At 47.5% G+C, this 14,449-nt stretch overlaps 8 protein-coding genes across 9 annotated transcripts; 4 read left to right on the top strand and 4 right to left on the bottom strand.

Moving 5' to 3' along the window:
• Window positions 1–92: 92 nt before the first annotated feature.
• E1B28_000956 (uncharacterized protein) lies at window positions 93–1,338 on the top strand (the record flags this gene model as incomplete). The annotated part of the gene is made up of 4 exons (XM_043146846.1): window positions 93–226; window positions 279–1,070; window positions 1,125–1,161; window positions 1,213–1,338. 4 exons carry the CDS (start codon window positions 93–95, stop codon window positions 1,336–1,338), a joined length of 1,089 nt encoding a protein of 362 aa, XP_043015551.1.
• A 156-nt stretch (window positions 1,339–1,494) lies between these two features.
• E1B28_000957 (uncharacterized protein) lies at window positions 1,495–2,814 on the top strand (the record flags this gene model as incomplete). The annotated part of the gene is made up of 6 exons (XM_043146847.1): window positions 1,495–1,886; window positions 1,959–2,069; window positions 2,126–2,353; window positions 2,410–2,503; window positions 2,580–2,702; window positions 2,767–2,814. The coding sequence occupies 6 exons, from the start codon at window positions 1,495–1,497 to the stop codon at window positions 2,812–2,814; spliced, it is 996 nt and encodes a 331-aa protein (XP_043015552.1).
• A 137-nt stretch (window positions 2,815–2,951) lies between these two features.
• E1B28_000958 (uncharacterized protein) lies at window positions 2,952–5,080 on the bottom strand (the record flags this gene model as incomplete). Its single annotated transcript, XM_043146848.1, has 8 exons — window positions 2,952–2,978; window positions 3,046–3,880; window positions 3,937–4,189; window positions 4,247–4,515; window positions 4,566–4,751; window positions 4,809–4,855; window positions 4,909–4,937; window positions 5,059–5,080. The coding sequence occupies 8 exons, from the start codon at window positions 5,078–5,080 to the stop codon at window positions 2,952–2,954; spliced, it is 1,668 nt and encodes a 555-aa protein (XP_043015553.1).
• Window positions 5,081–5,828: 748 nt separating this feature from the next.
• On the bottom strand, window positions 5,829–7,004 carry RAB4B (Ras- protein Rab-4B; the record flags this gene model as incomplete). Its single annotated transcript, XM_043146849.1, has 6 exons — window positions 6,868–7,004; window positions 6,550–6,814; window positions 6,464–6,495; window positions 6,354–6,416; window positions 6,146–6,300; window positions 5,829–6,094 (listed from the first exon to the last, which is right to left on the bottom strand). The coding sequence occupies exons 2-6, from the start codon at window positions 6,649–6,651 to the stop codon at window positions 5,829–5,831; spliced, it is 618 nt and encodes a 205-aa protein (XP_043015554.1). The 5' UTR covers window positions 6,652–6,814; window positions 6,868–7,004.
• A 47-nt stretch (window positions 7,005–7,051) lies between these two features.
• Window positions 7,052–8,511, bottom strand: E1B28_000960 (uncharacterized protein; the record flags this gene model as incomplete). The annotated part of the gene is made up of 4 exons (XM_043146850.1): window positions 7,052–7,814; window positions 7,865–8,061; window positions 8,115–8,243; window positions 8,296–8,511. 4 exons carry the CDS (start codon window positions 8,509–8,511, stop codon window positions 7,052–7,054), a joined length of 1,305 nt encoding a protein of 434 aa, XP_043015555.1.
• Window positions 8,512–8,629: 118 nt separating this feature from the next.
• E1B28_000961 (uncharacterized protein) lies at window positions 8,630–9,282 on the bottom strand. The gene is made up of 4 exons (XM_043146851.1): window positions 9,178–9,282; window positions 9,023–9,120; window positions 8,840–8,968; window positions 8,630–8,783 (listed from the first exon to the last, which is right to left on the bottom strand). Exons 1-4 carry the CDS (start codon window positions 9,230–9,232, stop codon window positions 8,688–8,690), a joined length of 378 nt encoding a protein of 125 aa, XP_043015556.1. The 5' UTR covers window positions 9,233–9,282; the 3' UTR covers window positions 8,630–8,687.
• Window positions 9,283–9,621: 339 nt separating this feature from the next.
• Window positions 9,622–10,948, top strand: E1B28_000962 (uncharacterized protein; the record flags this gene model as incomplete). 2 transcript variants are annotated; one of them, XM_043146852.1, is made up of 3 exons in its annotated part: window positions 9,622–9,846; window positions 9,895–10,135; window positions 10,191–10,948. In XM_043146852.1, the coding sequence occupies exons 1-3, from the start codon at window positions 9,697–9,699 to the stop codon at window positions 10,946–10,948; spliced, it is 1,149 nt and encodes a 382-aa protein (XP_043015557.1). In that variant the 5' UTR covers window positions 9,622–9,696. The 2 variants fall into 2 exon arrangements, with proteins under 2 accessions (XP_043015557.1, XP_043015558.1); XM_043146853.1 differs by having other exon boundaries at window positions 9,911–10,135.
• A 755-nt stretch (window positions 10,949–11,703) lies between these two features.
• Window positions 11,704–14,261, top strand: E1B28_000963 (uncharacterized protein; the record flags this gene model as incomplete). The annotated part of the gene is made up of 15 exons (XM_043146854.1): window positions 11,704–11,719; window positions 11,774–12,024; window positions 12,137–12,200; window positions 12,255–12,278; window positions 12,341–12,571; window positions 12,612–12,641; window positions 12,718–12,783; window positions 12,836–13,004; window positions 13,067–13,296; window positions 13,364–13,390; window positions 13,446–13,505; window positions 13,566–13,745; window positions 13,798–13,885; window positions 13,945–14,034; window positions 14,092–14,261. The coding sequence occupies exons 2-15, from the start codon at window positions 11,846–11,848 to the stop codon at window positions 14,259–14,261; spliced, it is 1,608 nt and encodes a 535-aa protein (XP_043015559.1). The 5' UTR covers window positions 11,704–11,719; window positions 11,774–11,845.
• Window positions 14,262–14,449: the final 188 nt, after the last annotated feature.

Consider the following 14,449-nt stretch of genomic DNA (forward strand, 5'->3'; position numbering starts at 1 on the left):
CCGTACCCAAGTGTCCACAATGCAAATATCCTTATAAATTCAAGTACAACCTTCCACTTCTTATCCCCACGTTCCTCTTCCGTTCTGGCGAAATGGCAGTCACTACCGCTGGCACCATGTTCTTTGGTGTTACTGTTTTGTCATTAGGTACATTGGCTATTGGCGTTGTTCATGCATCTCTTACGGTGTACGGTGCATACGCAGCCAGGGCAATTTGTGGCGACGAGTGAGACCTCGTTGATTGCGGATCGTAGTCTATGCTGACGAACCATGAACAGACTCTTCGACCTTTTATTGTCCGATGACCCGTCGAATTGGCCCACAATGTCGTTCCTCCTCCTCCCCATGATTCCTTTAAGGTTGATGACCAAATCCCTCTCCGGCCTCTCTGCTATCTTCTTTCTATGGCCGGATGTACCCCCGCTTGCCGTTCGAGAAAGATTCATAACAGACTCAAGTCAGATTGACCGCATGGTGCCCTCGTTCACGCAGAAAGCCCGTCACCTTTCTTTTCCCAAAATTGGCCTAGTAATCTTGGTTGCCAGCATGGCGTATGACCAATTACTTCGCAAACTGACTCACTGGCTTCTCGATATCCATCCTGACAGTGCTGCGGTTGTGCAACGACCGCCGCGGCCTGTTCGGCCTTGGTCTCGAGGGTTAAGACGAGTCAGATTGGCAATATTGGGAAGAGACGGCCCCATTATTGACGATGGTCCGGTAGATGGTCCAAATCCCCTGCAGGCACCTCAGGAAGCCCCTCCCATAGGACAAGAGGAAGAACATAGGTTGGACATCTTGGAGGGAGCCACCCGCGTTCGTGATGGCTCGATGTTAAGCGGTCTCTTGGTTCCTTTTATTGCAAAGGGCATCGGTCATCTGCTGTATCTGGCTTCAGTCCACGTTCGTCCTTTACGGCGTATCTTAGGCATCAGACCGACTCCGTTCTTGTTGGATTCTCCTCCACCATCAATTCCCAAACTAGTACCTGATCTCATTGGAAGCATCCACAATGTATGGTATTGGAGGTGGTTCACTGATCAGGCCACTGCCAACATGGATCATGTTTGGTATGCTGTTGAGTTATACTGCTTAGAATTCCGCTCATCGTGTTCGAACGATAGGATCCGCAACACCATCGGTCTTGGTATCTTTATAGTGGTAAGTCACTTGTTCGATGGTAGAGTATTGGATGATTCAAAAATTTTTCAGGGACGTGACTGTCTACACTTATTCCACCTTTGGCTTGCCAAAAGAGAGCTGGCCAATCGACATCTAAAGAATAGAGACTTTGCTGGCATTGACCCAGCGCAACTAGATCTAAGACCGCGGCAATGAACTTGTATAGTTCGCTTACCCCACGAGATGGAAAGTAATCGAGCAATATTTGAGTTACAGTGTCAAAGCGAACGAGATCCAAACAGCTAACTTTCTCCTCTTCTCCGCTTCTCCTATCTTCTATTCTGTTTCTGAAGACTTGGTAAACCTGCGCACATGATAGGTGATATGGACACACGGTTCGGGACGGCCTTGCACATTACCGATCAAAGTCATGAGTATATCAATGCGAAATGGGAAGAAGATAAGTTGAACTCGATCGACTTCAAACTCATGTCAGTTCCTCCCCACGATACTCCTATCCTAGGTATGGTTTCTCGGCCTCCGGTTCAATCTGCCCTTCAGTATGGTTACAACGCGGATTTCTGGGTTGAGTATTCGTCAGGTCTGGTAGACCTGTCCTGTAAGAACCCTCTTAAGCCAGGGGAGAACCTGGATACATCACCTCCAGCGAAAGGTGCAGACGAGCTCGAATTCGTGGTCGATGGGAGTAGGACACTTCGAGTGGACACGAATGCTACTGCACTGGTCGTCATTGATATGCAAAAGTGTGCCACTCTCACTCAGTGCCACTTATATGAATCTCTGATGGAATATTCGTGCCGCTCTTGGCATTACAGCTTTTTCCTGCACCCAGACCTTAGGGATCATCGTCTTGGGTTGAAGTGCGTAGATCCACTCCTACGCGTGATACCAGTTCTTCGGGAGAAAGGCGTCAAGATCCTTTGGGTGTATGTCACTACCAACCTTCCGAGCGTTGTCATATATTATTAACGATTTAAATTAGGAATTGGGGATTAACGGACCATGAACTAAAGACTCTGCCTCCCGCTCTGATTCGCGGTTTCAGAAGGCCGCAGAGCATTCGAGAGGGCGGTTTTGGCTCAGAACTCCCAGGGAATTTCGGAAGGTTACTCATGCGGGATGAACGTAATTCGGATTTATATGGCCCTCTTCAGGACGAGTACATCAAAGGGCAAAAGAGAGGAACAGATTTCTGGATTCATAAGAACCGGTAAGCGTTCACGAAAACGAAAAAGTTCTGAAAGACGTGGACTGACCTTGAGTCAGCATGAGTGCCCTTTGGGATCGAACTGCCCTGGATCTATTTCTGAAGGAGAATGGTCTGAGGACACTGCTCTTTGCCGGTGTCAATACTGACCAGGTAAATAACTCGAGTTACTCATTCGCCCTTCCGCAGCGGCTGTATGTTGATTCCCTTCTACCCACTCCACCCGTAGTGCGTTGGTGGGACGCTCATAGACGCGTACTACCGTGGGTATGATTGTATTCTCCTCCAGGACGCCACAGCTACTACCTCACCAACGGGTGGATTTGAGAATGTCATATATAACGCGGGAAACGTACGTTCATTTTACCATCGTTTTTTCATGCGTTCCTGAAGTTTTCCCATCCTGACATTGACAGAGTTACGGATTCGTCACTGACACTGGGAGAGTAATGGCTGCCCAATAGGATCGCTACAATATGCTCTCGTTCTTCCCCCATGTATCATAACATACATCTATTCCGTTGATATATTTACATGTGAAGATACAAGTACACAGTCCCATAGAAAAGGACACTAGTGATGGCACTGGCATTCGTGAATTTCATTGCCCTTTGGATCGGGGACGGACCTAAATAATAAATCACCAGTCAGTTGTTTACGTGGCGAGTAGCATCCATTGAACCGAGGAGACTTGCGTTTAATAACGTCGGTCGCGTGAGTACATCTTCTCCAAATGTTTTTGAGGTCGATCGTACTTGTCGCAGTTGGCGTTCCGGTTGGAAAGCGCGTTCTGATACCGGAGTAGTGGGTGAGTCCGAGGAACTGTGATTGGACTCGGAAGGAGGCGGGGTGTTTGGTTCGTATACCTTCGAAGGCACTCTCAGAATCGAGCGAGGAGGCCGTGGCGGGGCGGTGAATGGGACTGATTGAATCTCGGCGGAAGTTGGCCTGCTGGTATTAGTACTACTGTCGGTGAGAGGCCGTGCTTGAGCGGGAGGAATGGATCCATCCAAATCAATGTCCTCGTACTCGTCGTTATCTGTAGGAGGATATAATGACGGAGTTGACTGTCTCGAAACCTGAAGGGGAGATCTGGGACGATTGGGGTTGTCATCAACGACGACAGCAATTCTCTGTTTGATTGGGCTCAAAGCGTTACTATCGCTGAACGGCCCATTGTCTACCGGAGGTTGCTTGCGTTGTACAGGTGGAGCCACCAGGACAGGGGGGGTTTGGCGAGTCGGTGTTAAGGGGATCAATGGACCACCATCATCAAGCTGTAATCGGTCAGGGCTTCGCATTGAAACCCTGTTGCCTCCATCAACTACAGCCATTTGAGGGTGGTCTTCAAAAGGATCGTCCGTGTACCGGGGCGTTTGTGGTAGGCTTTGTATATCTTCATGAGTGGAACTCTGACTCTTCCTTCTCCTCTGTCTGCGTACTAGGATGAAAATACAGCCGGCCAAGGATGCTAAGATCACGCCCACGGCAAGGAAGACACCTGCGACAGCGCCGTGATTCTGTAGAAAACTGGTGTAAGACTCCATCAGTCACTGATTATATCGGAAGCAAGTTAATGGTGTTACCCCTTGCTAGTTGTACCTCCATTCGCCTGATCAGCTCCCGTTGGATTGGCGACTGCGTGAGTGAACGTAACATAGGAACCATTGGACAGTAGAGAAGTGCTCAAAACAGTCACCACAGGAGGAAAAGAGAGCGTTGTATGTCCGTCAGACTGGGTGACAACGACCCCTACAGCACTCTTAAAGGTTGACTCTGGAGATTCGGTAATTGTGCTAACCACAGTTGTCGAGGGTTCTGTTCCTTTGGCAAATATGACTAGAATGGTGCAGGGTCAGCTTGAAGACAATAAGTATTTCCACTTTAAACACGCACCTGAAGTTGTAGTACTGGTTGTGAAGGAGTTAGTAAAACTAAGGTTGGTGGATGATCGTGTGGTATTAGAGGTAATCGTGTGACTTTCGGACGACTGGGTAGGACGTGGAGCGACGGTGCTCGAGGTCTCAGATGCTGTCTTCTTCGAGCTTTCAGAGACTGAAGTTGAACTATTGTGAAAGCTTGTAGTCGGAGTGTCGGCCTGACTATCGTCCTTTTCAGTGGTGTGAGGTGTAGATGACATCGTGGTACCAAGACTCTCGGATAATCTATAAATCCTCAATAATAGGAATTCATCCGCAGATAATATTGGCCTTACGACGTTGACGAGGGTAGCTCTGGTAAGTTCGGCGTTTTCACGACGGGAGGGTCCGACGTGGACGAAAGTTCTTTTCCCGATGATGGAGACAGACTTGGAGAAAAAGCGGATGAAAACGTGTTCGCTGAAGAAAGGTTCGAAAAGGCGACGGTGGACGAATGCGATATGGCTGATAACGACGACAGACTTGAACCAGAGGCGGAGGATAAGATCGTGGCCGAAGGAATAGTATAATTCAAGTACCTCGAGGGGCGATCAAGCGAACTTGAAGAGAGAACAGGTCTCAGTACCTGCAGGCCCTTGATCGGCTCGTGATCGGAAATAAGTGAGTGTTAATTCGCACCGAGGTGGAGGTAACAGTGAGCTCAGAAGCTGAAAAATGACTGTGAGTGTAGGAACCTTCAGGGAATGAATAATAAAGCGGTGAACTCAGGCCGCCGCTGCCACCAGAGCATGCAGTATACCCAATCCTAGCGTAGAAATTATCACTTACAAGTGATAAGGCCACTGTTCATGGTTTGGTCCTAGGACTCAAAGTGATGAGACCATGACCAGCTACGGTCAAGAGGATAGGTAGGTAATAAGAAAGGGAAGAGATCCGGTGAATTGCACGTCCCAAAGTCCTTTAACTACGTGTCAGTAGAGTCGTAAATCCGCGCGGGGAAACTTCGAAACATATAGACTTGTGTGCTAGACGTCATCTGATGGATTTTCCGTGTGTTCATTATCGTGCCGAAATGTGTTATCCCGAGCTTGACATATGGCAAGGCAGATACTGGCAATGTGTACAAGGTTCTTTTAGAGGTTACCATGAGGCATTGGCATGTGAACGAAAACGGCATGGCATGGTCGGAGGACTCACCACACTCGTTAAATTCACTGAGCACGCGATCGAGGGGTTAGATATTGAATTGATACATATTGTCCTGTATAGATGAAAAATCAACCATGAACTATGCAATCCTATGCGACAAGAATGGATGAACACGAGTTGTAAATGAGTGTGTGATTGCCTAGGTCAACGTGAGTAACACTCTGTGAAAAGAAACAGCCAGACGCTTACGCACAGGCTGGAGTGTGAAGTTGCATTGGTATAGCGAATAGTCGGGTATGTATTGACAGCACGATAGTATGACCACAAAGGTGTGAGTAAAGGACATTATAAGGTGGTTGAAAGGTATTTGTATGAGAAAGACTGCGTGGGATTATCATTCCGTGACGGTAACTCAACAGTTTTTAAGACTCACCAAATAAGAGCATCAATTAACAGCAACGAGAGCCTGGTATCCAATTTTTCATCTTATTCAATTTCACAGACCTCCTTCGCCCACCGCTGAGGCTGCCAAAGCTTAATCTGCTGGAACTGTTGACCCTTCGCAACGCCCGGTCCCCATAACTGACGCCACTACCAGCCTTTTCAGGATCAAGTATCCCGGACTCTATGGAAAGTAAAATGGAGCGTGCAGCTAGCATGAATGGAGCTTCAACATTGTCTCCTGTGAGAGAAGACGCTTCAAGAAAATGTACGTCTAAAATTATAGGTTGGTAGGCTAAATGATAACGACGACGGAGCGACGTACCATTCTCAGCCGCCCATTTACTAGCTTCGGCCCATTCCACTTGACGTTCCTCTTCACGATCCAGCTTGTTTCCCACCAGAACAGTTACGAGGTGAGGGCTTCCAAGGGCACGTGCGTCAGCAAGCCATCGAGACAAGTTGATGAAAGAATCTCGGCTAAACGATGGTTGAGACTGAACTCTTCGGATAATTGAGGAGTCGTTACGAACTTCGTGATGTCGTATACTAAGATTGCACCTGCAGCACCGCGGTAATAGCTTCGAGTAACGGAACTGGGGGAAAATAAGCGATTGAAAGAACATAGGACGATTGATCAGACCGAAAACGTTCTTGACCAGCAGTATCCCAGAGCTTATTGACATCGGTTAACAACGCCATGTGGTGCCAGAAGGACTTGAAACGCACTTGCAACTTAATCCGTTTTTCCCCCAGCTTGATGGTACGGCTTGAGAACTCGACGCCTATTGTGTGTTGCGAGTGGTCCTTGACTATCACAAGAATAAACATAGACGAGTATCATTGAGAAATTGAGAACAAACATGTATTGTGGGAAAAGTGATGTAGTAAACAGGACTTTCCGGTCCCTGCTTCGCCTAGAGAGACATAAGGAAAATTCTAGACAGACAAGTGGGACGAGAATGACCAATGATGATATATTTCATCAGGAAGTCTATATGGCAAACGATTTGAGCCCAAGAGATAAAAAGGGGGGGAAATCCTTACCGTATGTTTCAAGTAGTTCAGTTGCGTCTGCTTCATAGTCGTCAAGAGCCATGGCAGAGTATGCTGGAGGATGAGAGTACGAGAAACGTTGAGAATTGCTGTCACTGTCAGTGTCGATGATGCAGCAACGATGGCCGTGAAATCCACGTGATGATCATGATTTACGATAATTTTAAATCGTTTATTACCATCCTTTCCAAGGAACCCAAACGTCGACAACCTCTTTTCCTTCTGCAACTGTAGAGTCTACGATATAATACCACGGATAAGCTGCAGCAATCAAGCATGCATGCTGGCCAACAATGTCCACCGGCTGTCCCAAGTCAAGTTGGTCCTCTGGCCCAACCGGTTTTGTTCTCGTTAAAAGTCCATGTTCCTGCGAGATCCTCCCTAGCTGCCAATCTGTCCCGATCACCCTTCCAAACCCTCCTGACGGCCCTGTATCCTTGCTGAAGGCGATGGCGCCTCCATCTACCAGCGCCTCATCCGTACCTTCCTTTCCTCGTCCGGGATAGTATGAGACAACCGTAACTCGCACCCGCTGCGCGATTCTGGTTGAATCAATCAGACTTGTATGTTCCTGTTGAAGATCGAGCATAGGATAATTTCCGGCATGGAGTTCCAGTGTCCCATGAAGCAAGGACGACAACTTTTCTCGACTCTCCTTGGAAGCGGCATGGGCAGTTGGTGTTGATCCTACAGACAAAACAAGTGGTTCATCGGGCGGATTCATTCCTGCTTTTGATACTATTTCCAGTGCCAACCCAGCGGCATTATTCACTGTATCCACCTCCGACGACAAGAAGGATGAAGCCTCAGGGAAAGATGTCGACGCGTATGCATTTCCGGCATGACAGTAAAAGCCATAAACAGATATAATTGTAGACGAGAAGAGTGTTTTTATAAGCGATTCGAATTCAGGTGAATCAATGGATATTCCGGCACGCCTTCGAGGAACGTTAGAACATCGTAATTCCTACACTATTCCTCGACTCACTTTTGACCGCCATCCACCTTTACAAATACAGACCACTTTCTTGATGTTGACCTGCTCTTTTCGAAGTGCTCCAGACAATGTGCCTGGTAGGGATGGTCGATGAGGCAGCGAACAACACCGCCGCTTGTTGCAACTTCATCCCATAGGTTTGAAAGGTCCTCAATCTTGTTCTGAGTCACGGGCAAACCATATAGAAGCTTCAGGCACGTTTGTCAATAACATACTTGGAATCAAGTAGAGCTTTACTGACATCATTGACAGTTCCATCGTTGAATAAACCCGACTTGACAACATTCCAAGCTTCCATCAGAGTAGACACGACAACTGCGTTTGTCGTTGCAGTTTTGGAACTAAGCTGCAAGCGTGTTCCTTCGGTTGTCTGTGGAAGTACGGATTAGATGCATCGAATAATTGTAGAGTATCGGTATTACCTTGTGAGTTTTCAAATGTGCTCTGAAACCCGTACCCCAGCTCAGAGCCTTCTCGTGCATCTTTTCGCAATTTGATGCAAATACGCCTCGATCTATGATCATCGCAGGGGTTCTGAGTTCGTTCAGATTCCTGCCGACAAATTGATCGACGAGTTTCTTCTTGTCGGGTAGGTTGGACAGTTCATAGGGGGTGAATGTTTGCGGTGGTGTATACATTATACGCGCTTGACGAGGTTTATCGGTGAGCAGATGAGGAAACCCGAACTCGAAGCGTCGTTTATATATAATTCAGACACCGTGCGAACCACATTTTCACAATCATTCTCTCGCAAGAGCACAGTTGAGGGCTATTGTTTCATTTTAGATGACTTCTACATATCGCTAAATGTCATTCAAGCAGTGGCGATGGCCTCGATCTCGACGTCGACATCCTTAGGGAGCTTTGCAGCCTGAATGCAAGTTCTAGCGGGCTTAGGACTCGGTACTAACTATGTTCAAGTTGACAGTAAGGTAAAAAAAATCAACAAGGACGGACTATCCTCACCTTTTCGTACATCTCGTTCATGGCTTCAAAGTTGTTCATATCTTTCAAATACACGTTCACTTTCACGACTTTTTCCCAAGACGAACCAGATGCGGCGAGAACATTGCCGAGGTTCTTGATAACTTGAGCCTGGTTAATTCAGTATTCACAAACGATCCTGAAGCTGTCGGTTGGAACACATACAGTATGTTCACGAATACCGCCAGGTACCAGGTTTCCTTCCTTATCGACAGGTGTTTGCCCACTAAGAAAGATTAGGCCAGGGACCTTTGTGGCATGGGCTGCCAAGCGCTGGTCGTTAGATGGCTAGAACGGTTCAGTAAACGGTGAGCACCGACACAGAATTTTGGTGAACTGAGAGTTCTCATTGGAGTTGATATGTTCGATGGGCATGGTTTGAAACTGGAAGCAATTGAGACTGGAATTCTCAGAGCGGATTCCGGAAGCGCTAAATCTCGGTTATGGCGGTCCGGGTCTCAATACCGATCAAGATTCAACTTAACCCACCGACGAGGAAGGGGAGGAATACACGCGAGCTACAGCTACAACTACAGTTCAAACAGAGAGGCTAGGTTCGTTTCAAGGCACTGTCTCGCTGGCTCGGCGTAATACCTCGAGCTCAGAGGATCCGGAAATCTTTGCCTCGATCTTCCAGCTTTATGTAGGGGATGAATGGACGCAGTTTCCTTGACAGCTTCAAGTAAACAAGGGAATTATGTACTGAATAGATGATAACACACGTATAACGTTACATCCCCTTGTAATGCCACGTGTCAAAGGGTTTCCATGCAGTGTTGCGTTCATCGTCCAGCGCCCTCTACCAGCTCCCTCCATCCGTAACACACCGCCTCCTCCCGATGGCCATCAGTAATCGTACGCAAGATTTCGTCGAAGTCGTCAGACAAAGAAAGGGAGATAACCCCTCCTCACGACCTCGTCGGACACCATCCGGAGGTGACAACGACGCAGGATTCGGAAAGCATTATATGGAGGAGGCCAGAAATATTGTAAGTAGTTTGAGAGCAATGCACAAGTCCACTTTTAACAAAGAGCAGCTCAAGCATATAACAGATTTGACGCGAATGCTTGCCGCCATCCGTAAACCGTACTTGAATGTCAACTCACAACAAACGCCTTTTAGTTCCACTTCCAGGACTATAGACTTCAATGGGTCAGCGTCTTGGGCCGACATAAAACAGCTTTCGAATCAGGAACGAGACGAAATTGACTTGCAAGCTCGCCTCATTCTCAGTCGATGTGCTGACAGAGTGAAAGAGATGGAAGCACTCGAGAAGCGTGCGTCCTTGGTCGTTCTTAAGTTGATTGTTCCTGATAATCGTTGTATTTCCAGGTCGTGCAGAAATCCTTGCTAGTAAAACGAACCTCATAACACGTCTTCTACCTGCAAGACTGAGGCAGGATGACACTTCTTTGACAAACAAAACCATCGCTGCTCACCGCTCCAGTGTTACCTGGTATCTTAACCGACGACTCGCTGAAGCAAGTCAGAATCAAAAGGAAATGCAGGAGGAACGCGTCAAACGTCAGCTTGAGCGGTCACGAAATTTGAGTTCTGGAGCAACCTTTGAAGCCCAGAATTTCAGTGCTAGTAGCTCGCGTCCCGATAGAGGTTCCGGTGGCAACTGGTTCGGAGGTGCCTCTACTAGCATCATAGCGGCAACTATCGGAGCACCGATCCCATCCTCTGGAAACCGTGATAACCCCCAAACATCAATCGCCGAGACTGACTTGCCATACGACGAGGAGGATGACGACGATATAGAACTCTCAGCCTCGCAGATCCAACAATTTGAAACAGAGAATGCTAACCTTCTACGCGACGTGCAAAACAAGTTGGAAGCTGTACAACAAGCTGAATCACGGCTACTGGAAATAAGTGCATTGCAGGCGGAACTGATTACCCATTTAACCGCTCAGACAGAATTGAGCGAACAGTTATACGAAGATGCCATTGCCACTACGTCAACTGTAGAGAAGGGGAATGAGCAGCTGAAGGAAGCCAAGAGAAGGACAAAGGACAGCAGGTTGTACATCCTGGTTTTCCTCATTGGCGCCAGTATGAGTCTATTATTCCTCCATTATTATTAGAAAGTACACTGGAATACAATGCTGCAAAGCACTGTATATAGACGTCAGGGGCTAGAGGTCGTCTGCAGTCAAGGACTCGGGTCCTAATACCGGTGCTGATTCGCCGTATACTGTTAACCACATATTGGGGGAGTCCTGGCAACATGTCATTGAACAAGAGTGAGTTCAGTCGGACTGAGGCAACTTTGCAACATCCTGGTGCACGCCTGTGCAGACCAGGTCAAAAAAGGAGAACACAATCGGGATGTGTTCCTTAATATAACCGTCGGATATTGCTGCGATACGGGAATCAACTTGATAGTAATTTAGGGAAGATGAAGCTACGACGAACTGCCATAAAGAACATATTCTATTGACTGAGAAGAGGTGAGAAGGGGTGAGACACTGAAACGGCTGACGTGATAAGGACGACCTACAGCAAGTAAGGAAATTGACCACACCTATAGCGAAGGGCCTCACTCGGATTTCGAGGTCAACGTCATTTGAAAAGAAACTGCTCAAAGGGGTACCCGGTAGAGATAACCCTTTTTGCTTGTTGAATTAGAACATTCAGCTTTGAGGGAATCATTTGTGCGACAGGACATACCACAACAGACTCGAGTGTTTGCCGCTTCTCGTTCTTGGATGTCCAGCGTTAAAAGGCGTCCGCAATTTTACCATGAAGACAATCGGTCGAGTGCCAGCCGAAATGAAATGAGAACCGCCCCAATTATTCACGGGCCGGCTGCAGGACTGCGGTCCGGGAAACGGAGGTTGGGGCAAGGCGGTCAGGTGGGTACGAGTGCTTCGGAGTCCATGAGTTCACTCCATCTTTTGACGCTCTAGTTGAATGGAAGGGAAACTTATTTAAACCGGCCTGATGGTGCTCGCCTATTGTGAAAGATCCCGCTCACCAACATGGACAAGACCGACTTGAAGCAACCTGCCAGTCACGTCGACTCCGAAAGTCTCTCCAAGAAGGATGATGTTCAGGAGGAGTTAGCGAGGATGGCAGAGGATTTGGCTGTGGATCCCGTGGTCCAACGTCGACTTTTACGCAAGTTTGATTGGTGCATTCTTCCACCATTGACATTAATGTCAGTGTTGAAAAGTTATAACTTCAAGAACGATAATTACTTTCCTCCAGGTCAGTTGGCGAAACCCGAAGCCGCATAGAGGGTGTTCACTTATGATGTTGTGTTTGAACAGGTACTTGTGTAACGCACTTGACAAAGGCAACGTTGGAAATGCTAAGACGGATGGGTGGGACAAGGTTCGTGCTCCGAGCCTCGCCTCCACACTCACTTTGCTAACATTGACACCCCAGGATGTTGGTCTGATTGGAAATCAGGTATAAACGCCCCCGCAATCTATTTGGCTCCATATTGACGACTACGACTTCAAAATCCATAGTACTATCTCCTCGTCATGATATTTTATGTCAGTCATCCGTATCCTTTATTAATTACCGCCCCTGGCTCAAAATCACTGATATCTACTTCAAGGTTCCGTTCTGTTTGTGAGCTAGTCACCCACCGTATATCACATAACGAGCGAGTGCCAATGGCCTCTATTAGGTTCGGAACACCTATTGCAATATTTGTGAAGCGATTTTCGGCCGCACGCGTGCTACCACTTATGATGGTTGGTTTCGGATCCATGTTAGTGACTATGGTTTATTCAGTCCTCTCCCGGCAATCTCATGGCACCAATTGTAGGTCTCTCCTTTCTGGAGTAGCGAAAAATTTCTCTCGTAGGACGCTTTCCTCGCCGTTTGACTTGTACTAAAGTCCCCAGAAATATTTGCTATTCGATTTTTCTTGGGCATCTTCGAGTCCGCTATGTTACCGGGAGTGGTGAGCAGTCGTGTGATCATTCACATTCAATCCACATTTACTTACCCTTCAGGTATACTATTTATCCACGTTCTACAAACGGGGAGAGCTGGCGTCAAGAATTGCATTATTCTACGCAGCGGCGGCAATCGCTGGTGCATTCTCAGCCTTGATCGCATTCGGTGTTTTCCACTTGCAGAACGGGAAGCATCACGCTTGGCAATATCTTTTTTGGATTGAAGGCAGGTCCATTACACTTAGATTACACATGGATTGAATGTTTGTGCTCACCGCAAACGACTAGGAGCGTCAACAATTTTTTTCGCTATCGTTTGTTTCATATGGCTCCCTCGCTCTGCGGCCACCTGGTGGTTGCTCACTGACGACGAAAAGGAAGTTGCTCGTCGAAGGATTTTAGGAGATTCATCAGTGATGATCAATGAAAAGCTGAAGGTTGGAGAAGCTTTCCGACCATTCAAAAACCCTTTGTATTGGGTTTGGGCTTTCATTAGTTTGTCGTTCGGTGTGCCTTTGGTCGGTGACGTCTCGCCCCATTACCACTGCGTCAACTTTGAACAAGTTGACAACTTATAATTTTCAGGCCAGCGTCAACAATTTCCTTCCTCAAGTATGTCATCGTTAGGCGTCGAACGCTGTAATAATTCTGTACCTTTCTTTTCTAGATCGTGGCAAGTTTGGGGTACGACACACTGAAAACAAATCTTTACACCGTTGCCCCAAACGTATGCCGATCCTCTCCTCATTCTTTGTCTTGTGACTTCTTTTGACTTCTTTTGACGTAGGTTGTGGGGACAGTTGCACTCCTAATTCTTGCTTTCTCCTCGGACTACTTCAGGGAGAGGTCAATTCACATCTGTATTCCCCTCACCATTTCGCTCGTCGGATTCATAGTACTTGGATGCATCAATCCCGTAGAGCGACGGAACATCGCATATTTCGCATGCTTCCTTTTGACCATGGGTGTAAGTCTCTATATCTAAGCCTGCAATACCGACCACCAATCTCTCCTGCAAGGCATCGGCACCATCGGTATTGGTGGCTACGTGGTATAATAACAATACACCACAGGAGAACGGTCGGGCGGTGGTCACAGCGGTCATGGGTAAGGGCGGGAAAAGTACTGCTCATCAAGAGCTGACGACGCTAATTGCATAAATGTAGTCGCGATAGCTAACGCGTCTGGCCTCATTTCAACCAATGTCTTTCGGGCACAGGATGAACCCAAGTATGTCCCCGCTCTCGCAACATCTGGTAGGATCCGTTGTACCTTTCCGTGCAATGAGTCCTCACTCATAACTCTCTCTCCAGCCGCTTTCGGCGGTGTTTGTTTGTTTGTGGTCGCGAGTGTTGGAGTATGGATGCGATATGAGAACAGAAGAAGGGATGCCGCTCAAGGTGTAAAGATGACGGCTGCTGATGTCCCGACCGAAGCCCTAGGTGACGGGCCTAAATCGCCCTCATTCCGGTACATGTACTGATGTATAATGTTCATATGCGCGGTAAACAAGCATAACTTGTATGTATTCCAACAAAACAAAAAGAGGACGAACTCGCCTGTTGATGGTATCCAAATTTGCGACGGAGCAAAGTGACAATCAAGTCTGAAGTGATGTGGTGACCAACCATCTAATCTTCTGCCTCCGCGAGTGGTGGAAAGGGTCTCTGC

Source organism: Marasmius oreades, chromosome 1, assembly GCF_018924745.1.
Source record: "Marasmius oreades isolate 03SP1 chromosome 1, whole genome shotgun sequence".
In the NCBI taxonomy this organism is placed as follows: Eukaryota; Fungi; Basidiomycota; class Agaricomycetes; order Agaricales; family Marasmiaceae; genus Marasmius; species Marasmius oreades.

Coding starts and splice junctions, on each gene's coding strand:
- E1B28_000961 (XM_043146851.1), bottom strand. CDS start 9,232: ATGCCCATCGAACATATCAACTCCAATGAGAACTCTCAGTTCACCAAA. Junction 8,969..9,022: donor GCGGTATTCGTGAACATACT/GTATGTGTTCCA, acceptor TGAATTAACCAG/GCTCAAGTTATCAAGAACCT. Junction 8,784..8,839: donor TGAACGAGATGTACGAAAAG/GTGAGGATAGTC, acceptor ACTTGAACATAG/TTAGTACCGAGTCCTAAGCC.